Source organism: Platalea leucorodia (genome assembly GCF_965183815.1).
Source record: "Platalea leucorodia genome assembly, chromosome: W".
In the NCBI taxonomy this organism is placed as follows: domain Eukaryota; kingdom Metazoa; phylum Chordata; class Aves; order Pelecaniformes; family Threskiornithidae; genus Platalea; species Platalea leucorodia.
The window spans coordinates 21,183,605-21,210,556 of NC_138859.1; the positions used below are offsets into that span (position 1 = coordinate 21,183,605).

Sequence of the window (26,952 nt, forward strand, 5' to 3'; positions counted from 1 at the left end):
TTCTTTGAGTGTGTATAAAACCAAAGTTAGGATGAATGTTCAGCAAACCGATCCTTTCAAACATTTCTAACCAATAGCTTCCTTACACACAGACTCTCTCATTCATAGTCCAGGAAAATTCCCTGAAAAAATGTTATCATGATGGTTTTTCTTTGAATTTCACTGGAATCCCCAACATACAACAATGAGACTCACTTAAAATATTAGGTCACTTTTTAAACAAATATTCGTAACTAAACACAGGCTCTGACAGTTATTTGGACAATATGCTATTAAGTTAAATAATGCAGTGAACAAATAGATTTTAAATAAAATGCTAAATAAGCAGATGTGTTTACTAACAGCTCTGTAAAACTTCAGAGGTCCTTCAGTTGATCCTCTGCCTCACCCTGACCCTTGTCTACCTTCTGACTGGGAACCACTACCAGAGGGCTCCACCTTTTCTGAGCATATGAGCTTAACAGTCCATGCTTCACCAGCTCCACATGCCACGTTGCCTTCAGGAGCCTCATTGTTCCCCATCTTTGGGTCTTGTCAACTTCTGCCCATGGGCTTTCACCTTGCCCATGCTGGCAAGAAGCTGAGAGGAGGTGGTGTGGGCCCTGCCAGCCCAGGGGCTCTCTCCACTCCTCTTCTGGTGTGACCCCTTTTCACATTCCCTCATCTGCTTCAAACCCCTGCCCTGCCTAGCTGCCAGACTAGCTGTCTCCTCATCAGCCCCTTTCTAAGCACCTTCTGGCAAGTCTTCCTTCCCGCACGCTACAGAACGCACTCGCCCCTTCCTCTGAGAAAGACCACCACTAACTGGCCTTTGTTCAGAAAAAGTGAAATGCATCACAATGCAGGACGTCCAAAGTTCTCGTTTATGCCCTTGAGGATGGCTCAAGTGAGCTGTAATAGTTCACAGCTTCCCTAGGGCTTCCCTGAGAGGCAGCATTTGCAGCCTGAGGAGCAATTCTTTATTTCAAAATTTGATGCTTTTACAAAACTCGACTGTTATGTTCAACATTTGATAAAATTAAGTTTAAGGACATAATTGTTTGCAAAGAGAAAATGAGATGACAGCAATAACCACTTTAAGAACAAAAAGATGGACTGGAAATCCCCCAGTCTACATGGTCTACACCTCCCAAAGGCCATCTTTCTCTTTGTATCCAATGTGTACACTGAGAGAAAGACACTAAGAATATACAATTTTGCACCTAGAATTTGTACCCTAAAAGAAGTTCTTGGCTTCAACATAACTTTGAATGCAACTTACAGTTTATTCACAAATACCTTCACAGAGACAATTAAAAAAACTACAAAGTTCTGAAAATAGTCACACGCTTATGCTATATTCTGGAGCTGTATCTTTTACAGTAAAGGAGACTCCTCCAGAAGAAGGCTTTGCCTTGAAATCTAATGCATGACTGAAACCAAGCTATGACATAATGAAAGATAACTACTTACCCTGGGGTTAAAGGCCAGCATCTGAGGATCATTAGGATCAACTACAGAAGGATATGGCTCAAAAATGACAACTTTCCTAGGTGACTCTAATGCAGACCGACACATGGATACTAGCAGATCAACCACCTAAAGACAAATATTTATTTAATATATGTATTTTCATATTGTATCATCCAGTCTGCTTTTTTTACTCATTACAGTAATACCATATTTCATTGTTATCTATATTACCCAAACCATGTTATCCACAGGACATAGTTTAGGACTGAAATTTTTCCATTGACCTCAACAGGCTTTGGGTCCAGCCCTGGTACATTATTCCAGGTGCATAAGTAGGACCAGTATCTGGTCCTAAATGTATTATCACATCAAATACATTGCTTGCAGTCCTGCTTTCTCTTGTGTACATGTGCTAATTCCTGAATTAAATTAATTATCTAGGGAAATGAAGTTGTGCTGGACCTGTGTATCTTTGTGCAGTAGATGCCAGTGAAAAATGTTGCTCAAGAAAGAGGAAGGGATTGTGAATCTGTACCATTGCCTGCTGTTCTCCTGAAGATTGTAATCATGGAAACACTAGTAAACATTGCTTCTGCTAAAGCCAGAACAGTGCAGTGATTTAACAGTCATTTGCATGGCTCACACTGGGAGATCCTCTTCCTTCTTTCCTGTTGTACAAAATTATGACATGGCTTCGAATATCTATGATTTCCAAGATTTCACTGTAAGATCATGCATGTAATGTGTACACAGGTATGTATTCACATATGTGCACATAGGCACATATACAACTTAGCAACAGATTTCTGTACAATTGTTTCAAAAGCAATCACAAAACAGAGAGAATGCAGCTTTCTGACAACTGTGAAACCTAAATCCAGCTCATAATGAAATCCAAAGTTGCTACATAAAAACGTAGCTGCAAATTAGCTCATTTCCCCCTGGCTCCTCTGTGCCTTCTGAAAACATTCCTGTGTGAAAACAGACTTTTCCATGAAAGAAAGGAAAAGTGGAGATGAGCTGTACTTAGTAGGCATCCCTGGTTCCTCCCACAGTTCCACATGGATCAGAGCCCATCTCACAGCTCAAGCTGTTCTAGAAGTTATTATATATCTGCCACTGTATCTGGTGATTTGGAGTAAAACAAATTGATGGTCCTTTAGAGAAGCAGAATGAAAATAAGAATCATGATGAAAGGGAAAAGGAACTGCCCTGCAGTGAATCATACTGTTGCCATTCTCCTCCTCTGCTCCTCTAGCATGAATGGACAATTTTCTCCATCAGTTTAAAAATATTCTGTTAGCTCCAGTTACTAAATATTTCACATATATTGAAAAATGAAGTTATTTAAATAATGATTCCTTCCTCCATGGTGCTCTGATTTCTTTCCAGTTTAAAATACCTACAAGTGTGATGAATGTTTCAAAACAGAGCATCCGCATTAGCATGTGCAAAGGAGACTAGGAGCCTGCATACACAGCCAGGTCAGGCAACAGGCCTGCAACTGTGTAAATGTATTACCATGAAATTGAGCCTGAGTTCATACACCCTGCTTCTCAGAAGCACCACTTAGCCTCCAGTTGCAAAATACTACTAGGGAAGAGTTGTTTGAGTCCCCACACTTCTTAATACAGTGACCCAAAGTTGTCTTGCTTTATGATTTGCAAGATGGGACTTTGTCTTAAAATTGGCACAGTTCTTCTTAGAACACCATCCCAAAGCCGTCCTTTAAAACAACTGTTGACTCCTATATTGTTTCTTATCATGATACCAGCATATTGTTCTGACATGGGGGAAAACATGCATAGATCAGGCTTAATTAAACCCCTGATTTCCCCTGAGATCATTGTTTTGAGCTGATGGAATGCAGAGCAACTTAAACTGGGAGGTAAGTCTAATACAAATTTGCGTATGCGTTCCTTGGTAATAGGAAGTGCTGTGGATCTAGTAAATGTCCTTATAGCTGGGCCCAAACTTCTCCTTAACAGTAGATACTGAAGTACATAAGTTAGGATTTAAATATTTTCAAGGAGGACAAGATGACACTTGCTGATGACAATTCTTTTATGACATCAGTCTCTCAGACAGTGCCTCTCTCTCTCCAGACACTCTCTACAGGGAGTCTGAACTATCAACAAATCCGACATTTAATTTTCAGGCATTTTGACTACGTGACTAAAATAAGGCAAGGTGAGTTCAGCCTTGAAAGTTTTAGAAAGTACAATCTCTTATTATTAAGAAGGAGCCATCAGAATACTGGGAGTGACAAAGTAGGGGTGTATACCTTAGGAAACTAGCTGAAAGCACAACAGAAAGAACAAGATGTGATTTCTAATAATGGGAACCTATACTTAGGCTCTTTCACTACACAAAATGATTTGGAGGAAGATTCATCTGATGAAATGTAGAGATTCACAATGCGAACACCTAACTCCTACTAGTCAGCCTAGGCTCTCTTTATAATTGATGGAGAAAATAACCACTGTGCTGATGATAGTCTATGCTGTGATTCACACCATCCTAAACTAATGTCAAAAATAGCTCAGATGAATCAAACCCTAAAAGTGTTAAATTCTTTCTGCAAATGGGAACGGGAGCTCAACCAGATCAGATGTAGTGAGCTGGGTGCAATGCTATCACTAGAGTGAGACTTTTAGCAAAATTTAGTCATCTAGGTCCAATGGGACAATCAGCAAAATCTCTTATGGTACTCTTTTAAGTACCATTAAGGTTGTAATCCCTTCAGTACTCTTTAGCAAAGCTCTGTAGATGTACTCAAGATCTAGAGCAAGCTCTGCATATGCCTGCAACAGTGATACCTACATAAAACACAGACTGAGTGCTAATCAGGACCACCTCTCCTGTCAGATGTATTTAAAAAGAGAAGTGAGAGCTACTTGTTTGTACCTAAATACCATGTAAGTGCCTACATTCAAAAAATAAAACTCTAGCTCCACAGAAACACATAGCTGAGGTCTTCAGAGGACTTCATGCTGGGGAAGAGGTGGGGCTTCATCAGCATACCTCTCTACGTTTCTTACAAGCTTGCACAGGTATCCCAATGTTTGGCATGCTAGATGTTGCAAATATAGCCATCTAACTGTCTTCAGACATCAGATGAGCTGATGTTCAGATCCCACAGTTATATACTCAAGTGAAGAAGCTGGTGTACACTGCTGCAAGTTTCTTCCTTTGAGGATATGCCCATAGGTGGCATTCAGGCACTTAGCCGAATAGTTTATTCCAGTGGCTAGACTCACTAGTACTATTTAAAGTTAACTGAACTGAACATTTGCTCTTCCAAAAACCGTGTTGCTTACTATGTAAGTGCACAGTGAATGACATATGTTTAGGAAATCAGAGAGGAATGCACTTTTCCATAGATGTGTAAATTTTTAACTTAAGATTTTAAAAAGATCTTAAACATAAGATCTTTTAATTTTTTAATTTACTGAAGTCCTGTAACTATTGTAATATAAGGTTAAATGGTGATTTGGAAACATAGTTTAAAATACTTTAAGGCACATACAAAATTATGAAAGAAAACAATTATATGGTTATAACTACATTAATAACTGAACTTAGAGTCAAGAATCAAGCTTACATTAAATTCCTGATCCTCGAGAAAAGAGAAAAAAACCCTATATAGCAACATCAGTAAGGACTTTCCCACTGTTATTTAATGATCAAAACAACAGATGCTCAGTGGATAGCTGCATCCCAACACCATGAACAGGAAGTAGCTTATTAATTGCATGAGAGTAGTAATGGCTCATTAGGTGAAAATAAATGGGAATTATCTCCAAATGACAATGGCTGTCTTTATTAACAACCCAGGTGACCTAACTGAATACAACAGAACAAGAAAACAGGGTTACTCTAATTACATGGAAGCAAAACAATGGAAGCACCTAATCAGTACTGTTTGAAAATGCCATGCATAAACCAATGTATTTACAGCTATAAGAGTGGACAAATAAATAATACTTACCAAAGAGTACTCATATGGGGAATACAAGTCAAAATAAATACTAGAAGAGATTGAGAAGACTGAGTATACTATAGAAAATCAGATATGTAATAAGCATTAGATAATTCTACCTGAGCCCCAGTTGCAATTTCATCAGCAGCTTCATTCATCACTCCTAATGTTTGGAAAGCAAATACACAGAGCTCCCGTTCACAAACAGTGGGCTACACAGAGAAAGTAAGTTAATTATATTTTTGTTCTAGTTTTGGGTTATTGGTTTTATCATGCAATACCTACAACAAAAATCAAACACATTTAATCTTAATTTTTTTCTTCAGATATTAACTGCAACATTAATTTCAAATTATGAATACATGTCAATTATTGAGGAAGATACATTAGAGAAGCATTTTAATAATCTGAAGAACAAGTGTTAAGGACTCTAAAACTTATAAGTATTCACAGAGGCTAAACTTAAAAGAAATCCAAACAGATTACAAAATCAAAATTACAGTCATAGTACCCAAATGTCCTTAACACTGTCCTATCAGATGCTGAAAACTTCCTACATAAGTAAAATTCATGGAGAACAAATCCAGAAACTAATGGGGGCACACCCCCTTCATAAATGCAGGCTTATTCTTCACAGAAAATGCAGGTTTATTCTTCACAGATTGTTATTCGGCTGTTGAGAACACACATAAAAATATGATCCATATGACAAATTTCTTTAAGAAGCTACTTTTAATTTATTTTTTAACTAATTGTATTGGGTTTGTGTGGCAAGGTTTTGGTAGCGGGGGGGCTACAGGGGTGGCTTCTGTGAGAAGATGCCAGAAGTTTCCCCCATGTCCAATAGAGCCAGTGCCAGCCGGCTCCAAGATGGACCCGCTGTTAGCCAAAGCTGAGCCAATCAGCGATGGTGGTAGCGCCTCTGTGATAACATATATTTCAGAAGGGGAAAAAAATTCTGCGCAATGGCAGGTGTTCCAGGCGCCAGAGCAGAGATTCCCCTGCAGCCCCTGGTGAAGACCATGGTGAGGCAGGATGTCCCCCTGCATCCCATGGAGGTTAATGGTGGAGCAGATATCCACCTGCAGCCCATGGAGGACCCCACACCAAAGCAGGTGGATGTGCTCGAAGGAGGCCGTGACCTCGTGGAGAGCCTGTGCTGGAGCAGACTCCTGGCAGGACCTGTAGACCTGTGGAGACAGAGGAGCCCACACTGGAGCAGGTTTTCTGGCAGGACCTGTGACCCCACGGGGGACCCACGCTGGAGCAGTCTGATCCTGAAGGACTGCACCCCGTAGACAGGACTCATGCTGGAGCAGTTCACGAAGAACTGCAGCCCGTGGGAAGGAATGATGGAGAAGTTCGTGGAGGACTGTCTCCTGTGGGTGGGACCCCACGCTGCAGCAGGGGAAGAGGGAGGAAGGAGCGACAGAGACAATGTGATGAACTGACCGCAACCCCATTCTCCATCTCCCTGTGCCACTCAGGGGGAGGAGGTAGAGAAAATTGGAAGCTGAGCCTGGGAAGAAGGGAGAGGTGTGGGGGAAGGTGTTTTAAGATTTAGTTTTTTATTTCTCATTACCCTACTCTGATTTGATTGGTAATAAATTAAACTAATTTCCCCAAGTCGAGTCTGTTTTGCCCGTGATGGTAATTGGTGAGTGATCTCCCTGTCCTTATCTTGACCCATGAGCCTTTTGTTATATTTTTCTCTCCCCTGTCCAGTTGAGGAGGGGGAGTAATAGAGCAGCTTAGTGAGCACCTGGTGTCCAGCCAAGTCAACCCACCACACTAATTTTACAATTTATTTGTAAACTTTAAAAAATGCATTATATTTTTGTAGAATAAACACTGTATTTGGGAAGGCCACATGTTATTTTATAAATAAAGGTGTTTGCACCCTTTTTTCAGATGTCAAAAAATAATCAAAAAAACTTGCTGTTGAACCATTTTTTGCCTATCTTTTTGAAAAATTGCATTCACAGTTGCCATCACAATGATCAAATAGAATAATGTAATTAAACTTCTGTATATTGAGTGATAATTGAGTGTTCTGCCTTCATAAAGCAAACAAAGCAGAAACAAAAAAACCCACAGCGTTAAGTAAAGAGAATAGGCATGTCTTCATAAGCTTCCTAATTGGTTACATCCCTTACAGCAACTCCATGCTTATTTACTGAAAGATAATCAGTAGATCAACTTTTTAAAGGGTCAAGTAATGAATCACACGAAGTGAACTGTTATAAGCATTCAAAATGAACAAATAGTTGAAAGAAATACAAGAAAGAAACATAAATTAAAACCTTCCTTAAAATTGACCCCAATAAACATAACTTTTTATTAAAATGCTGAAAACAATCAAAAATATTTTTTGGATATTATTTGTTTGAATCCATATTATTAAATCCTAACTCACTGAAACTTAAAACTATCTTTGGTAGGCACTACTGAACTTTTATAGCTCAAAATTCTGAGTCTAGCTACAACGATAATCACTAAAGCATTCATAGTGGTACGCTTTGAAGTTCAAGCCAATGTCTCTAGGAAGCACTTGCAGAAATGAAAAAATTTATTGAGCACACGAAGAAAACATAAAATTTAGTTGAATTCTGTTTCAGGTAACAGCTTTGTCAGTAATAAGCATACTGCTGTATTTGTAGTTATTTGTTTCATATGCATTTGTTGGGTTTCAAATATTCTAGACTTCAATAAACATCTGAAATCTACTGCACTGACATATTCTCACATCAGTTGCTTTACAAGAGCTGTCATCTTTCAAGTCTAATAGAGTGATTTGATTTATTTTATCTGCTATGTTACATTGTATTAGGCAGCATACAAAGCCTAACATAATCCAATTCACTGTGCCATGGCACACTAGACAAAAAGTATTTATTATTGTCATTATTCTTAGGTTTTCCACATTCAGAAGGTCGTTAAATCACTTGCTTAGTTGGGGAAGTATGATGGCACTACCACCTCGACTATCATAATCAACAGTATACACAGACTCCCTTTTATTCCAGAGCAAGGGATTGCTCTGGAATAGCAGAGCAATCTAAGTTTAGCCATGCTTGCCATGAAGAAAAGCGTTAAGATACTTATTGTTGTCATTTTGTTTATAACCTCAACAAAAAGTAAGCTACCCTGAGACTTAAAGATGTCAAATGGAACACAGGATTTGTCATCTTTGCTCTTTTTTTTTTCCTTCCTGTGTTATTGTCCTGGTTTCAGCTGGGATAGAGTTGATTTTCTTCCTAGTAGCTGCTACAGTGCTGTGTTTTGGATTTAGGATGAGAATAATGTTGATAACACACTGATGTTTTGGTTGTTGCTAAGTAGTGCTTACACTAGACAAGGACTTTTCAGCTTCCCATGCTCTGCCAGGTGCACAAGAAGCTGGGAGGGAGCACAGCCAGGACAGCTGACCCAGACTGGCCAAAGGGCTATTCCATACCATATGATGTCATGCTCAGTATATAAACTGGGGGAGTTGGCCAGGGGGCAGCAATCACTGCTTGGGGACTGGCTGGGCATCTGTTGGTGGGTGGTGAGCAATTGCATTGTGCATCACTTGTTTTGTATATTCTATTATTATTATTATTATTATTATTATTTTCTTCCTCTGTTGTCCGATTAAACTGGTTTTATCTCACCCTGCAGGTTTTAATTTTTTTTTTCTGATGCTCTCCCCCATCACACCAGGGGAGGGGCAGTGAGCGAGCGGCTGTGTGGTGCTTAGCTGTCGACTGGGGTTAAAACATGACAGTCCTTTTTGGCACCCAACGTGGGGCTCAGAGGGTTGAGATAATGACAGATCTGACCAGAGTGTGTTAAAAGAAATTTGTTATAAGCATTCGTTATATTAGTTTAGTAATCACTGGTCACACTGTTGATTTACTTGCTCTCAGAGTTGTGGTATTTGCTTTCAGAGTTCTGTTATGTAACACCTTACTTGCCATATATACTGTTTGTCAGTATTTGTGTGCTGTTTATCACCTCTGGGAGATGGATTAAGGTTATCGCTTTGCTGTACTGTATAACACTGGCTTATAGTGTGATAAAGTTATTGGGCATGAGATCAGTCTTGCATTTCTGTTCAGCATTGCCATCACCTCTGTACTTCAGGAGCCATATCATAAATTATTAGTAATTACACTTTTTACTATTTCTCCTCGCAGAGCCAGCCTACAGGGGAGACACCTTCCTCCATCTTCTCCTTCTTCTCCCCTTCTTATTTAAGAATACTGCGCTACTCCAACCCCCGCCACAAGCATTATGGCTACTCAAACCCCAGCGACAGGCACTGCGGTTACTCAAACCCTGGCGACAGGCACTGTGGCTACTCAAACCCAGTGACAGGCACTGCAGCTGAACCAAACAACCAACCTGTGCTGGTATCAGTCGCCCCTATACACAAGAAGAAATCTTGGAAGCGAAAGTCAGCTCGTTTAGAAAGGGATGATGAAAAAACAGGGCCATCACAAGGAGAGGAGAAGGAAGAGGAAGAACTTGTAAACGAGATGGAAACCACCCGATCCCTATCCCTGAGTGAGCTGCGAGATATGCGAAAAGATTTCATCTGTCGTCCAGGCAAGCACATTATCACCTGACTGCTCCGATGCTGGGATAATGGGGCCGGTAGCCTGGAATTAGAGGGTAGGGAAGCCAAGCAGCTGGGATCCCTTTCTAGGGAAGGGGGCATTGACAAAGCGATTGGAAAAGGGGCAAAAGCCCTCAGCCTCTGGAGGTGATTACTGTCAGGCGTGAAGGAAAGGTGTCCCTTCAAGGAAGATGTTATATGTCACCCAGGCAAGTGGACCACCATGGAGAGAGGTATCCAGTCCTTGAGGGAAGTAGCCGTGCTGGAGGTGATTTATGGTGACCTGGACAACAAGCGGTTATCCAAAGAACCAGATGAAGTCAGGTGCACATGACCCATGTGGCAGAAGTTGGTACGGAGCGCACCAGTGTTGCATGCAAACTCATTGTCAGTAATGACCTGGAAAGATGGAGAGGAAGCAACGGTGGATGAATTGGCTGGCCAACTCCAGCAATACAAAGAAAGTCTCTCTTCCTCCCTTGTCTCGGCTGTGGAAAAACTGTCCCGGGAGTTCCAGCAACTCAAAGAGGATAGGTCCTACTCTCCATCTGTACGGACCAGTATATCAGTTATTAGGAGTTAGCGTTTTGCTCAAGAGAGAGGATATATTGGATACACACCATGGGGCACCCTATGGTTTTATCTGCGTGACCACGGAGAGGACATGAGGAAGTCGGATGGAAAATCTACCTCAACCCTAGTACAGAACAGGTACATGAGTTGCAAGGAAAAACAATCACACGAGAGGGTTCTTCCAGGAAAATTGCTGCTCCAGTCTCCAGCAAGCAGTTCCCCAGACAGAGTAGAAGGGCTGATCTTATTCCTGATTGTAATGAAGGAACTCCTGACCTGTATTTACAAGAAGTGAGTAACGAATACTATGACCAGGACTAGAGGGGCCCTGCCTCCAGCCAGGTAGAGGAAAGGGACAACCGGGTGTACTGGACTGTGTGGATTCGATGCCCTGGCACATCAGACCCACAGGACTACAAGGCTCTAGTGGACACTGGTGCATGGTATACCCTAATGCTATCAAGCTATAAAGGGGCAGAACCCATCTGTATTTCTGGAGTGACAGGGGGATCTCAACAGCTAGCCGCAGTAAACAAACAAGAACAACAACATTAACACATTTATAAATGTAATATATGTATATATATGGAAAAGCATCGGAGGTGGAAGGCTGCTGTATGGAGTCCTGTACGACAAGTGGCAGAAACTGCTGAAGGAGAAGGTGAATCGAGTCAGTTTGCAGAGGTGAAAGCCATCCACCTGGCTTTAGATATTGCTGAATGAGAAAAGTGGCCAATGCTCTATCTCTGTACTGACTCACGGAGGGTGGCAAATGCCCTGTGGGGGTGGTTACGGCAATGGAAGCAGAGCAACTGGCAGCTCAGAGGCAAACCCATCTGGGCTGCCGCATTGTGGCAAGATATTGCTGCCCGGGTAGAGAACCTGGCTGTAAAAGTACGTCACGTAGATGCTCACGTACCCAAGAGTCAGGCCACTGAAGAACATCAAAACAATCAGCAGGTGCATCAGGCTGCTAAGATTGAAGTGGCTCAGGTGGGTCTGGACTGGCAACAGAAGGGTGAATTATTCCTAGCTTGGTGGGCCCATGACACCTCAGGCCATCAAGGAAGAGATGCAACCTACAGATGGGCTCGTGATCGAGGGGTGGACTTGACCATGGACACCATTGCACAGATTATCCATGAATGCGAAACATGCGCTGCAATCAAGCAAGCCAAGCGGTTCAAGCCTCTCTGGTATGGAGGACGATGGCTGAAATATCAATATGGGGAGTCCTGGCAGATTGATTAGATCACACTCCCACAAACCCGCCAAGGCAAGCGCCATGTGCTTACAATGGTGGAAGCAACCACCGGATGGATGGAAACGTATCCCTTGCCCCATGCCACCACCCGGAACGCTATCCTGGGCCTTGAAAAGCAAGTCCTATGGCGACATGGCACCCCAGAAAGAACTGAGTCAGATAACAGGACTCATTTCCGAAACAGCCTCATAGACACCTGGGCCAAAGAGCATGGCATTGAGTGGGTATATCACATCCCCTATCATGCACCAGCCTCCGGGAAAATCGAACGATACAATGGACTGTTAAAGGCTACACTGAGAGCAATGGGAGGTGGGACATTCAAACACTGGGATAAACATTTAGCAAAGGCCACCTGGTTAGTCAACACTAGGGGATCTGCCAATCGAGCTGGCCCTGCCCAGTCAAGACTTTTACGTACTGTAGAGGGGGATAAAGTCGCTGTTGTGCACATAAAAAATATGCTGGGGAAGACATTCTGGGTTACTCCTGCCTCGGGCAAAGGTGAACCCATTCGTGGGATTGCTTTTGCTCAAGGACCTGGGTGCACTTGATGGGTGATGCGGAAGGATGGGGAAGTCTGATGTGTACCTGAAGGGGATTTGATTTTGAGTGAGAATAGCCAGTGATTTGAATTGTATGATGTTAATTGCTATATAATACTTTATGTCATGCGTTTTGGATTAAGGATGAGCATAATGTTGATAACACACTGATGTTTTAGTTGCTGCTAAGTAGTGCTTACACTAGTCAAGGACTTTTCAGCTTCCCATGCTCTGCCAGGTGCACAAGAAGCTGGGAGGGAGCACAGCCAGGACAGCTGACCCAGACTGGCCAAAGGGCTATTCCATACCATATGACGTCATGCTCAGTATATAAACTGGGGGGAGTTGGTCTGGGGGCAGTGATCCTTTCTTCAGGATGGGATGGGCATCGGTCAGCGGGTGGTGAGCAATTGCATTGTGCATCACTTCTTTTTTATATTATTTTATCATTATTGTTATTATTTTCTTCCTCTGCTGTCCTATTAAACTGTCTTTATCTCAACCTGCGGGTTTTACTTTTTTTTTCTGATTCTGTTCCGCATCCCACCGGGGGCGGGGGGAGGGTGAGCGAGCGGCTGTGTGGTGCTTAGTTGCCAACTGGGGTTAAACCACGACACTTATGATCCCAGAAATGTCTGAGTATCTGGAAGAGGGAAGTTAGTGAAGTGATCATTGTACTCATGTTTGACATTTGAAAGGCCTTTTTACTCTCAGGTGGACACTGGGGCTAAGATCTTAAGGCTGGAGAACTGTAGGTATGAGGAGAAGCAAGACAGCAAAATTTGAGCTCTGAAGAGGAACAGACATTACTGTTAGGGTCTATAAAATTCTCTTGATTTTATGCGTTCAATGAACCTTTATGCCCACTGAATATTTTTTAGAATAAAGACTTCAGAAGGCAATGCTGATAAAATAACATTTTAAGCAATGGAAAGAGTGACGGATCTCTACATTTCCAAATTACTCACAACCTAGTATCTATTTCAATATTCAGACAATACATGTACAGAAAATACCTTGAAATTGAACCCAAAATCATTCAAGAGCTCCCAAAACATTCATTAGAACTTCACATTCTAGTAAGCATGATATAATATACAATAAATGATGTGATAATAAAACCAGAGGAACTGCTTTGCTATCTTTGTCTACCTCCTTCAAAACACAAGAAAACCCAACTTTTCCCAGTAATGGGAATGGGTTTCACCAAACCCATTTCTATTTGAGAAACAACATATACTTCAGGAGGCTACATAGTTTTGCTGCACAAAATTCTAGTAAATAATAAACACCATTTCCAGATTATTTTCTCCAAGTTTTAAACTTGCTATTAAAATTTAAGGTATCTCTAGTCTGAATTTGTCTCCCTTGATTCACTACATCTTTAAAGCATTTCTGTGGTAGATTCTGTCAAATTTCAGAAATCATTAAAACCCTGTTTGAAGTGGCATTGGTTAAAGAAAAAACACAAAAAAGAACTACACAAAAAATTGAGCTCTATACAGTGCCTGCATTCTACATACTCTCTTCAACTAAAAGCTGGAGCAAATACATAGTTTTGCATTAGATGAAAACATCTGGGCTCTGCCAGTCTAATGGGGAAAATAACCCAAACCCAGACACTTCAATAGCCTGCCTTCATATATCCACCCTGGGTGCCTTCTTGCTCGAACTCCAGCCATTTTAATAGCACTTTTGGATCTTATTTCTGAAATTTGTCCCAATTTAACCAAATCAGAAGCTTTTAACTTAAATTTCCCACAGGTGTTGGTAGAGTGTTCCGAGACATGTTGGTATGGCCATTTCACTGTCCTCTACTCCAGTCATTAGTTAGGTTCAAGCATTTAAACTCATCTCTTTCTTTCCCTTCAAAATGGAAAGATTGGCTTACAATTAAGAAGCAAACATTTGGAGGGCTTTTGTTTGTCACATGATGGTGACTTATCTATTCAGTGTCACATTTCCGTATTTTGGGTTTGTCCACAACTGTGCGTGCTAGAACCAATGAAAACATATGAAAACTAAGTTAATAAATCAATTCTAGAAGACAGAGCTTAAAGAAAATTACAAGCTTTATGGTAAAACTGAGATTCGAGGCCACTCTTACACTGCTGCTAGTGTTTTGCATACTGCCAGTGTGTTTCCCTTTATGGCATCCACTTGTCTCTTCTCTTATAATAGGATGTGAGCCCTTGGGACAGGAACAGTCTTGTTCTGACTTCGTACCATAAATATGAGAAATGCCCCTAGCCACAGTAAACAAACAAGAACAACAACAGTAACACATTTATAAATGCTGAGTTGTTCCAATGTCATTTCTGGATACTCTTATTTTGGTTCAAGTCCACATACTGTTCAGCAAGCTGAACTATCTAAGAACTTTCATGTATGTACATGAAAGTATAGACATGTTCTTACCGATGTGGATCAATATCCACAAAGGTATACAATTGCCAGCTTCTATTAGATTACTAGTTTCCATTGTTTTCAAAGGGAAAATACATGACTAAATAGGATTTATACACTTAAGTATATGTTTCCGAACGTGAACCTCATCTTAGGTGCACGCAGAATTTTACAGATTACAGCCATCACCTTGAAGGCACGCAGAGCTGACTAGCTGGGCAACTTTGTTCCCCACTACCTGAAGAGGGCAGCTGTAACTCCCCTTCAACAACAGCAGCCAGTGGTCTCACATATACTTTATTTTTAACTTGAAAGGAGAAAATTAACGTAAGGCCATTGGCTTCCACAAAACTATTAGCTAAGTGAAGATCATTGGTGCTGAAAGACTATTTAGAAGGATAATTATTCCGGTGGGGAAAAGCCAGAAGAAAATAAGAGATGGACAGTTAACCTGAGACCGCAAATGCTTGGAAGCAGAAGGCACTGACAGAAGCAGAAAGCATTTTTTGAGCAGAGTAAGGTTTTTGGAGTTTTCCTTCAGCCACCCCCATTCTGTGCATGCTCAGTAGTACCCACCCAACTGCTGCTGTGACAAAAAAAGCGCTCAATCAGAATTTCCGCATGCGACAATGCAAGCGCCACTTCTTACAGCAGTGACTGTGAATGGCAGACAGGCAAACCACGTAGCTACTATGACATATTCTGGATCCTGGACTCATGCATTACTTAAAATATTTTTCAGACATTCTTTCAATTCGAAAAAGTTTAAACTTTCATAGCCGATATTGATCTATCTTGCTATTTCTAATGTGTGCTGCAACCGTGCTCAGAAGAGCAATGTGACACCCTCTCCCGTATCCTGAGGGATGTCACGCAGACACTAATGAGGCTGCAACATGACTGACTCACCTAAAAATTCTTGATCTAAAAGGAGAAGCTCAGGGAAGGCTCATAGCCTGACTTACAGAAAATGTACAACAAATGGTAAAGGTGAAACCATTAGCAACCATCTCACTTCTCCTAATGAAAGCAACAGGCAGTGGAGATTAAACGTATCTTCAAATCCCTGTTGTTTCCTACTTTCAACCATGGTAACTGTCAGTTTTTCCATAGGAGAAACTTCTTTCTTTCTGTTCGTTACACTCACCGGAAGGATGAGGATATAACACAGCAGCAATAGTATTGAAAATGTGGATAGACAGATACAGATACAGAAAAAGAAAGAAGGAAAGAAAGAAAGAGAGAGAAAGAGAGTGGGAAAGTAAGTGAGAGAGAGAGGAAAGGAGTCTGGTTTCTTTTGCAAGGGAGCTTTCAAGTTTTTGAAGTTTATTTCATAGTTTGTGTCAGTTATGGATTTTTTTATATAAATATCTGTCTGAGCTATATTTGTAAGAAAAGGCAAAATAAGATTGGTTGCCAATTCTCTACCACCTGAGTCCGTATTACCTAAAGGATCAATTCTATTTGGACCAATAAGGATAACATTACCACATCTGAAACAGAATCCAGAGCTGTAGGAAAGGCTCTCTTCTGGCTGTCTCATAGCTTACATCTGTTAGTCACGCTATTAGATGAATTAACAAATGCTACAGAAACCTCAGTTGTATCTACAGATCTGACATACGAGGTAAAAATGGTACCTGGAAGACAGGCACTAATGAGGCGCTTGTATACTTTCTACCAGTGCTACTTAAACGCTGTATGTAAAATTCTCATTCTCTGTAAGAGGACTAGAGCAAAGCACGTTTATGAGTTTGAGACTTTTACATTTCCTATAGTATAACACAAGGGTCAATTCAATTCAAAATTGATAAAATAAAAAGTTTTAGGTAATGTGTATCTTAGAACACACTCCCACAGAATTACAAGGTAAAGATTTAAGAGTCGAAAGTGTATGATTTGTGTACTTAAATCACTACTGAAACCATCCAGAATTACCATTTACTGTAACATAAGGTTCATCAAGCTTCAGAGTTTAAGCAATTTTTAATTATTAATGACCAAGATTATTTTGAAAGGCAAGTTAAATGCACATCTGCCTGCTCTGCCATGGTTTATACTTCTGAGTATAGCATCTGGCACTAGCTCATAGTGGATTTAAAAACCTCTGATTTATTAAAATTAAAATTCAGCTTTGTATTTTAATAACTTTTATTGACAAGTTTTTGCTTTATACTATAATACATATATTAAAATAAACTTATTCAAAATTAAATATTTTATGATAGCATTGTATACTATGGCCTAAACTTACACAGATTTAGGAATTGCTTTAAAACTAGATAGTTACCAAGAAGTACACCTGTGTCCTGAATTTTCAGATGAAGTCAAACTACTGACTCAAGTTCTATACGGGTATACACACTGCCAGAGAACAGGAATAATTTATTTACTAACCTGTCTCACTATAAATCTGTAAGGTAAGCTCTCTGAACAATCTCACAATGTTCATGTGATATGTGGAACACACTGCTGAAAGATGTGGGAGATACCACTTGTTCTGTTTGGTTTTATTTTGGCTGATCCAGATTTTATTTTCTGCTTTTCATTTTTTCTGCATTCTTGGACAGCTTAGACACTCTTTAAAAATTATTTTTACTTGCCAGATACATAAATAGATGGCAAATAAGCATTATGGAGTGCTAGCTGGGCAAGGCAAGCTTTGGTAAATTCTTGGCAACAGGACAAGCTATACTGCAGCCATTTCACTCTCTCAGTAAACAATAAAGCAATTGAAGTCCATTCTGCTAAAGTACTGATTGCACCTGGAGAGGCTTTTTTTCATAAAAAGAGATAAAACCAGGTTATATTGTGGACTAAGGATAAGAAGGATCATGGCGTTATTCCACAAGCATCTTGGCATTCCACAAGCATCTTGGCTAAACTCCAGTCTGGCTAAATGTATTTGTATACCTACACTTTTCTCCATAGTTCAATGATGTTTATTCTACTCCAGAAACCTCCCACCCCTAAGTGGTGTACTGTTTCTGGAACATCATTGCTACTGTGTTTTGGTTGTGGCTAAGAAACTTATATTCAAAGGACAGAGAAATCCAGGACCTATTCAAGTCAACAGGAACTCACTGAGGCCAAGATTTCACCCATAATGAATAAATCGTAACTGAATACTTTGGGATGAAAAACATTCTAAAAATGTAAGGTTATTAATATAAGTACACATATACCAGAATTACCAGATTGTACTTATTTTTACAGCTAAATACAAACAACAGGTATTTCAAATATTGTTTTACAGTATCTTACCATTCATATTTTATGAGAAAAACTTTAAACAGCAGAGATGTCTGTACCAGAGTACAAATTTCAAAGAAACTAGCTCCAATATTTAGTTTTGCTGAGTTTTTTTTTACTATTTCCTGCTTTGTTCGAAAGAGGCCTCAGTCTGAGGCCACAAGATGGCACTCTGGAGAGACTTCTTGACTGCAAGAAAAATTATTGATACCCAGAGGGTTTTTTTATCATCTTATTGAATACATTTTGAGAAATTTTTGTCCTGTATAATTGTCTCACAGGTCTTTAAAATCCATTCAATGATGCTTTTTTACCAATGGCTTTAGTATTTGTAAATGAGGAATTCGGGAAGGCATACAGACAGTAAGATAGTCATTAGCTACACAAATTATACTATGTAAAAGCTGAATAAGATCACAGAACTACAGAATGATTGAGGTTGGAAGGGAGCTCCGGAGGTCATCTGGTCCAACACCCCTGCTCAAGCAGGCTCACCTGGAGCCAGTTGCTCAGGACCATGTCCAAATGGCTTCTGAATATCTCCAAGGGTGGAGATCTCCACAACCTCCCTGGGCAACCTGTCCCCATGCTCAGTCACCCTCAAAAAAGGTGGAAAAGTGTTTCCTGATGTTCAGATGGAACCTCCTGTGTTTCAGTTTGTGCCCATTGCCTTTGGTCCTGTCACTGGGCATCACTGTAAAGAGCCTGGCTCCATCCTCTTTGCACCCTCCCTTCAGGTATTTATATACATTGATGAGATCCTGCCTGAGCCTTCTCTTCTCCAGGCTACACAGTCCCAGCTCTCTCAGCTTTTCCTCCTATGTGAGATGCTCCAGTCCCTTAATCATCTTAGTGGCCCTTTGCTGGACTCTATCCAGCATGTCCATGTCTCTCTTGTACTGGGGAGCCCAGAACTGGACACAGGACTTCAGGTGTGGCCTCACCAGTGCTGGGTAGAGGGGAAGGATCACCTCCCTCCACCTGCTGGCAATTTTATTGTCTAATGCAGCCCAGGATACCATTAACCTTCCTTGCCACAAGGGCACATTGCTGGCTCATGTTCAACTTACTGTCCACCAGGACCCCCCAAGGCCTTTTCTGCAAAGCTGCTTTCCAGCTGGGTGGCCCCCAGCATATATTGGTGCCTGGGGTTGTTCCTCCCTAGGTGCAGGACTTTGCACTTCTCCTTGTTGAACTGCATGAGACTCCTATCAGCCCATTTCTCCAGCCTGTCGAGATCCCTATGAATGGCAGCACAACCCTCTGGAGTATCACCCCCTTCTCCCAGTTTTGCGTCATCTGCAAACTTGCTAAGGGTACACTCTGCTCCATCATCCAGATCATTAATGAAGATATTAAACAGGACTGGACCCAGTATTGACCCCTGGGGTACACCACTAGTTACTAGCCTCCAACTAGACTTTGTGCTGCTGATCACCACCCTCTGAGGCTAGCCATCCAGTCAGTTTTCAATCAATCAGCCTCACTGTTTGCTCATCCAGTCCATGCATCAACAGCTTGTCTATGAGGATCTTATGAAAGACAGTGTCGAAGGCCTTACTGAAGTCCAGGTAGACAATATCCACTGCTCTCCCCTTGTCTACTAGGCCAGTCATTTCATCATAGAAGTTTATCAAGTTGGTCAAGGATGACTTCCCCTTGGTGAAGCCATGCTGACTACTCCTGATGATTTTCTTGTCCTTAATGTGCCTGGAAACGGTTTCCAGACTTAGTTGTTCCATCACCTTCCCAGGGATCAAGGTGAGGATAGTTCCCTGGGTCCTCCTTCTTGCCCTTCTTGAAGATAGGAGTGACATTTGCTTTCCTCCAGTCTTTGTATATGATAATATATGATAATATATTTTTATCATACTTATCTTAATCAGATCCTTAAATATAATAACCACTTTTATTAATGACTCATGATTTCATTATATTTAAATGTTTGTAATAAAAGTACTGTTATCACATGCTGAATTCCTAAAACAAGATATCTCTCTATTAATATAGCAGCAAAACTGTTGCATTAAAATGCAACGTAGTCCTTCCCTAGAATATTATTACCAGCTCTAGAGTAACAGGAAGAATTTCATATGGCATTAAAAAAATGTTAATAGCCTTTTAATATAGAACCAAATAATGTTGAAGTTTCTTGAGTACATTATTATATCTGCTTTGCAAAATACATTTTTTAGCTAGATGAACCAAATTATATGGTTGAGAAGGACCTTTGGAGGTCAGTTAGTCCTTTTACTCTCTCATACAGAACTAGCTTTCTCTAAACTTTATCTAAAGTTTTAGATAAAGCTAAAATTAGCTTTCGCTAATGCTTTATCAAGCACTGGAACAGGTTGCCCAGAGAGGCTGTGGAGTCTCCACCCTTGGAGATATTCAAAAGCCAGTGAAAGGCAGTGGATGAAACAAGCTCCAGTTTCAGGGGCTTTTCACTAGAGACACCTGCCCCATGGGAGAATATCTCAGTACTTCAGAATGGGCTTTGTGGAGGTCGTTAAAATTTCCTAAGTTTACTTCTAATATTTAGTCTAATATGTTAGTTTGACAGAAATCATGATAATCTATTTAACTATTTTAACAACACATATGTGAATGAGATACCAACTGTTTGAAAATGTCAGAAAAAGAAACATTTCAAAATATGTTTTTGAAACAACTCAAATCTAGCCATTAATTACAAACAAATAATAGTCCATGTCTCACTCATCTAAACAACTTCTCTGTTGAGAACAAATTCAAAGACAGTAACACAAGGCGCTGTCTAACAATTCAAATGAGCAGACTCTTACCGTTTTCAGTAGGTTTACCAGGTCTGTCTTCTCCGTCTCTCCTCAGCACAAAACCTATGTCTGACCTCGTACTTCCCACTGTTTTTCAAAGCTGAGCAAAGAGCTACTTCAGAAGAGACTCATGACAGAGCTCCTGAGAACTGTGCAGCACAGGTCACCTTGCAGGAGGATGCAGCCTCTTTCTCTGTGATTCTTTACATGAGAAAAAGGAGCGGTTTGGATAAAAAGGCTGCAATCCCAACACTTGCTAGTGATTTCAAAGCTGTTTCTTAATCCTTTTATGAAAAGTGAAATATATAGGATTCTGATCGCTGTTAGGAATAACTGCATGCAATAGTATGGTCTATGCTATTCAAGAGGTTAAATAATACTTTTTCTTCTTAGGATCCATGTATTCATTGAATTTTCCCTGTGCTTTGCAGAAAGACTGCAAAGCATGCTATGCAGTGATTTCAGGGAATTTGCAGTTTTCGGTGGCATTCTATATAAATGTGTATCTCTAAACATCCAATTTAGCTTTTATAACTTTGGGTGCACTGTAAATAATCATTAGATCTCACTGTGCTCTTGAAATAAATACTAAAGAAACATGCTATGATGAGAAATTACATTCATCCTCATCTCATATGGGAAAGGTGTGAATACCTACAGGAAAGCATCACCTACTTTGTGGGAATAAATGATGCTGTGTTTGACTTTGACGAGATGCAGCTGTGCCCTTGAGGCTTGTTACAAACAGGTTTGAAGGGATGCAGCTGTGCCCTTGAGGCTTGTTACAAACAAGTTTGCGAAAACTTAGAGGCAGCAAAATAAGGATGTGATTAGATACGTTTCTGAAAGAGAAAAGTCGCGTGCACCAACTTGAAGAACCAATAAGCAGCGCGGAAGAGACGCGTGAACGTAAGGCAGTAACCAATGAAATAAGTTTTGCTTGCTCGTGAACACTAGATCATATTATAAAAGGGATAGATTGTAAAAATAAAAGGTCTTCGCTTGTCTTCGCCTGAACTCATATGCGGAGTCCGTGTCTCATTCCCTTCAAATGGTGACCCCAACGTGATCCGGAGGAGGCAGCGCTGCAAGTAGCGTCTGGAGGGAACCCAGCTGAACGACTCAAGCTGATGGCAGGACCGCGGCTTTAATCCCGGGACATCACCTTAAGAAACAGGTGAGCAGCTGGGCAGTAATCATGGGAGCTAACATATCAGCTGAAGAAGAAGCTATAGTTAAACTTTTAATGCAGCTATTAGCGAAACGAGGAGTGAAGTATGACGCATATAAAATAAAATTATTACTGAAGTTCTTGCAAAAGCAAGGGGCTCCCTCTACAGTCTCTGCAGTATTTGATGTGAAAACTTGGGAACAGGCAGGGGAGACGATTTGGGAGGTGGCGTCCAGAGGGGACACCACCGCCACCGAAGTCATGACCACTTGGCGATTAGTGACTGAGACCTTGCGCTCATGGCAAGCTGAAAAAAAGGTACAAAACACAGTCACTCAAGCAGCGCAGATAGGGAATGATGAACTGAGTGAAAGCAAGCCCCAAGACAAGGAAGCTCTTATAGACTTGGGGGAAAATGAAAAGAATGAGAACTTGGGTGAAACAAACAAGGGAACAGGACTCAGACCGCCTCCCCCAAGTTCCATTCCAATGAAATCCACTCCGTCCTGTCCCCCGTGTCCGATGCAGCCGCCCGCGCCGCAGGCTGTACCACAGCCTGAGCGAGCCTTCGACCCCCGGGATCGGTGGGAGCAGCTCTGTAGGGAAGCGCTGAAAGATGGAGAAACTGCGGGGTTCGCGTTTCCGGTGCGGGTACAAGATGATAGACCAAACGAATGGATCCCCTTTCAATGGGATCTGATTAAGGAATTAAGGAAAACCGTCACTGTGTACGGTTTAAACACGCAGTTTTCTCAGTCACTGTTGGAAAATGTTATGACGGGACAGTTATTAACCCCATTTGACTCACGACAAGTGGCTGCAATGATCTTAACACCGACCCAGCGATTACTCTGGGAGCAAAAATGGAGGGAACACTGTGAGGTAGCCGCCCTGAACAATCTAGCACGACAGGATGGAGATCCCCTTGCTGGAGCAGGGATACCCCAGCTGATGGGTACTGACCCTTTGCTGGATCCCTGGTTGCAGGCTAGATTAGACCCAAATATCCTTCGACAATCCGCGGCGTTAGCTCTTCAGGCGATGTTGCGGCTGCCCGAAGTGGGAAAGCCAGAGCAATCGTTTACTAGTATTCGGCAGGGGACCCAAGAACCATATATGCAATTCATTGATAGGTTAAGAGATGCATTGGATAAACAAATCGAAAATCGTGAGGCAAAAGAAGCCCTAATACTAAAGCTAGCAGTGGAAAATGCAAATACAGATTGTAAAAAAATTACTGCAGGCGCTACCTGTAAACGCCACGCTGGTGCAGATGATAGAGGCTTGTAATCGAGTCGGATCTATTGAACATCATACTGCCGCGTTGGCAGGAGCGTTTGCTGCAGCCCTCAACATTGGGAAGGGTGCTGACAGGGAACGGCGATGCTATCGGTATCATGCCACCGGACACCTAGCTGCTGATTGCCCACAGCGGTGCCGCTCCCAATCCTCCTACCCTATGTCCACGATGTGGAAAAGGGTGGCACTGGGCTAACCAGTGCCGCTCGAAATATAATGCGGAAGGACAACCCCTGCCAGCACGGCAGGGAAACGGGAGGCGGAGCGCGGGGCGGAGCCGCGCGATGACACAAGCTCCACCGCCTCCCGGACCGAAAGGACGGCCAACGCCAGGTTTCCAGCCAAGGGCAATGCTGGCCGAGAGGCCAGTTTCTGCAACAGTGACGGCAACTTCACAGACATCGTCCCCGTGGGCACCCTCGCCGCCCAGACCAGAGGGAGTGCCGGACTGGATGTCGCCACAATAGCAGATCTTACCCTTTGGGGATCCCATGTGCAAAAAAACCCGCTAAACGTGAAAGGACCCATTGGACAAGGATATAGTGCACTATTATTAGGTAGATCAAGCACCACCTTAACAGGCTGTTTTGTTTTGCCTGGAGTAATTGATGCCGACTATGAGGGGCAAATTCAAGCAATGGTTTGGACTCCTTCTCCCCCAGTATTTATACCTAAGGGAACCAGAATCGCTCAACTAATCCTGTTTAAAGCTACAGTTCCGCGAGCTGAAAATCGCACGCGGCACAACGCGGGATTCGGATCAACAGGGCCTCCTGCGATTTTTTTGGGCCACAGACATCGCCACTACAAGACCGACACTTACAGTTACATTACACAACCCACGCGCAACTCCTTCTTGTACCCAGCTATCAGTATTAATGGATACTGGAGCCGATGTTACTGTCTTAGCTCTTAAGGACTGGCCACGTAGTTGGCCGTTAGCCACCCCCACAGAGGGCTTGATTGGAGTCGGTGGCCTTTCTCGAACCTTTCAAAGCACCCACCTGCTCAATATCAATACCCAAGAAGGGTCTACATTTACTGTACGGCCATATGTGACAAATTTGCCCATGAGCCTGTTGGAGCGAGACGTAATGTCCCACTGCGGCTTCACCTTAAATTGCCCTGAAAATTTTCAGTAGCGGCCATTGATGAGCGACCGACAATGAAACTTATTTGGAAAAAAGAAACACCCATTTGGATAGATCAATGGCCGCTCCCCAAAGAAAAGGTCGCTGCCCTTCAAGAACTGGTCAAAGAACAACTTCAACGAGAACATATCACTCCTACAACCAGCCCCTGGAATTCTCCTGTATTTGTTATAAAAAAGAAGAGTGGAAAATGGCGACTGCTACATGACTTGAGACAAATAAACGAAGCTATGGAAGAAATGGGAGCGCTCCAACCCGGCTTGCCCTCGCCAACAATGATACCCCGAAATTGGGACATAATCATAGTAGACTTAAAAGACTGCTTCTTTACTATCCCACTACATCCTACGGATGCACCACGTTTTGCATTTTCAGTACCAAAAATTAACCGAGGCGAGCCAATGGATAGATACCCCTGGACTGTCCTGCCTCAAGGAATGAAGAATTCTCCAACGATCTGTCAAACATATGTGGCTAAAGCCATACGTCCTGTACGACTAAAATTCCCGGAAATGTATATCTATCACTATATGGACGACATTTTACTAGCAGGCCCCACGAACACCATGGTGCGTGAAGCACTACCTGTTTTAAAATATGCATTGCAAAGCAAAGGACTGCAAATCGCACCAGAAAAAATTCAAATGGAAGCACCATGGAAATATCTTGGGTGGAAAATCTTACAACAAAGTATCCAACCTCAAAATGTGTCCGTGTCTCATTCCCTTCACTACTTCACTGGCTTTTTTAAAAAGGGAATGGAATGAAGTAATGGACCATGGACCTTTATAAAAAGAAGAGTATTACAGCTTCATGATGCATTATAGTACTTTTCTAAGACTCCTTCTTCCATCCTCTGTCCAGGAAGGCTGGATATTCGTCAAGAAGGAAATCTTAAAGGCACAGGAGCAGGCCGTCCCCATGTGCCAAAAGACAAGACGGCAGGGGAGAAGAGCGGCCTGGCTGAACAGAGAGCTTTGGCTGGAACGCAGGAAAAAAAGGAGCGTTTATGACCTTTAGAAGAAGGGGCAGGCAACTCAGGAGGACTACAAGGATGTCGTGAGGTTATGCAGGGAGAAGATTAGAAGGGCCAAGGCCCAACTAGAACTTAATCTGGCTACTGCCGTAAGAGACAACAAAAAATGTTTCTACAAATACATTAGCAACAAAAGGAGGGCTAAGGAGAATCTCCATCCTTTATTGGATGCGGGGGGGAAACATAGTGACAAAGGATGAGGAAAAGGCTGAGGTACTTAATGCCTTCTTTGCCTCAGTCTTCAATAGTCAGACCAGTTGTTCTCAGGGTACCCATCGCCCGAGCTGGAAGACAGGGACGGGGAGCAGAATGAAGCCCCCATAATCCAAGGGGAAATGGTTAGTGACCTGTGACACCACATAGACACGCACACAAGTCTATGGGGCCGGATGGGATCCACCCAAGGCTACTGAGGGAGCTGGTGGAAGTGCTCACCAAGCCACTTTCCATCATCTCTCAGCAGTCCTGGCTAACCGGGGAGGTCCCAGTTGACTAGAGGTTAGCAAATGTGACGCCCATCTACAAGAAGGGCCAGAAGGAGGATCCGGGGAACTACAGGCCTGTCAGCCTGACCTCGGTGCCAGGGAAGGTTATGGAGCAGATCATCCTGAGTGCCATCACACGGCACGTACGGGACAACCAGGGGATCGGGCCCAGCCAGCATGGGTTTATGAAAGGCAGGTTCTGCTTGACTAACCTGATCTCCTTCTATGACAAGGTGACCCGCTTAGTGGATGAGGGAAAGGCTGTGGATGTTGTCTACCTGGACTTTAGTAAGGCCTTTGACACTGTCTCCCACAGCATTCTCCTGGAGAAGCTGGCTGCTCATGGCTTGGACGAGTGTGCTCTTCACTGGGTAAAAAACTGGCTGGATGGCCGGGCCCAGAGAGTGGCGGTGAATGGAGTCAAATCCAGTTGGTGGCCAGTCACAAATGGTGTTCCCCAGGGCTCAGCATTGGGGCCAGTTCTGTTTAATATCTTTATCAATGATCTGGATGAGGGGATCGAGTGCACCCTCAGGAAGTTTGCAGATGACACCAAGTTGGCTGGGAGTGTTGATCTGCTGGAGGGTAGGAAGGCCCTACAGAGGGACCTGGACAGGCTGGATCCTTGGGCCGGGGCCAACTGCATGAGATTCAACAAGGCTAAGTGCCGGGTCCTGCACTTGGGTCACAACAACCCCATGCAACGCTACAGGCTTGGGGAGGAGTGGCTGGAGAGCTGCCTGGCGGAAAAGGACCTGGGGGTGTTGGTCGACAGCCACCTGAACATGAGCCAGCAATGTGGCCAAGAGGGCCAATGGCATCCTGGCTTGTATCAGGAATAGTGTGGCCAGCAGGACTAGGGAAGTGATTGTCCCCCTGTACTCGGCATTGGTGAGGCCGCACCTTGAGTACTGTGTTCAGTTTTGGGCCCCTCACTC

At 42.4% G+C, this 26,952-nt stretch overlaps 1 protein-coding gene across 2 annotated transcripts in view; it reads right to left on the reverse strand.

Annotated features, from left to right (window-relative positions):
- The window catches only part of LOC309602039 (protein mono-ADP-ribosyltransferase PARP8-like), a gene marked incomplete at both ends in the record, with an annotated part of 168,710 nt that overhangs the window by 15,142 nt on the left and 126,616 nt on the right, over nt 1-26,952 (reverse strand). The window contains 2 exons of one of the 2 annotated variants that reach the window (XM_082335325.1): nt 1,453-1,578; nt 5,554-5,646. In XM_082335325.1, the coding sequence (XP_082191451.1) occupies nt 1,453-1,578; nt 5,554-5,646 (219 nt within the window). The remainder of the gene's footprint in view (nt 1-1,452; nt 1,579-5,553; nt 5,647-26,952) is intronic. The other variant, XM_082335326.1, reaches the window with a different exon arrangement.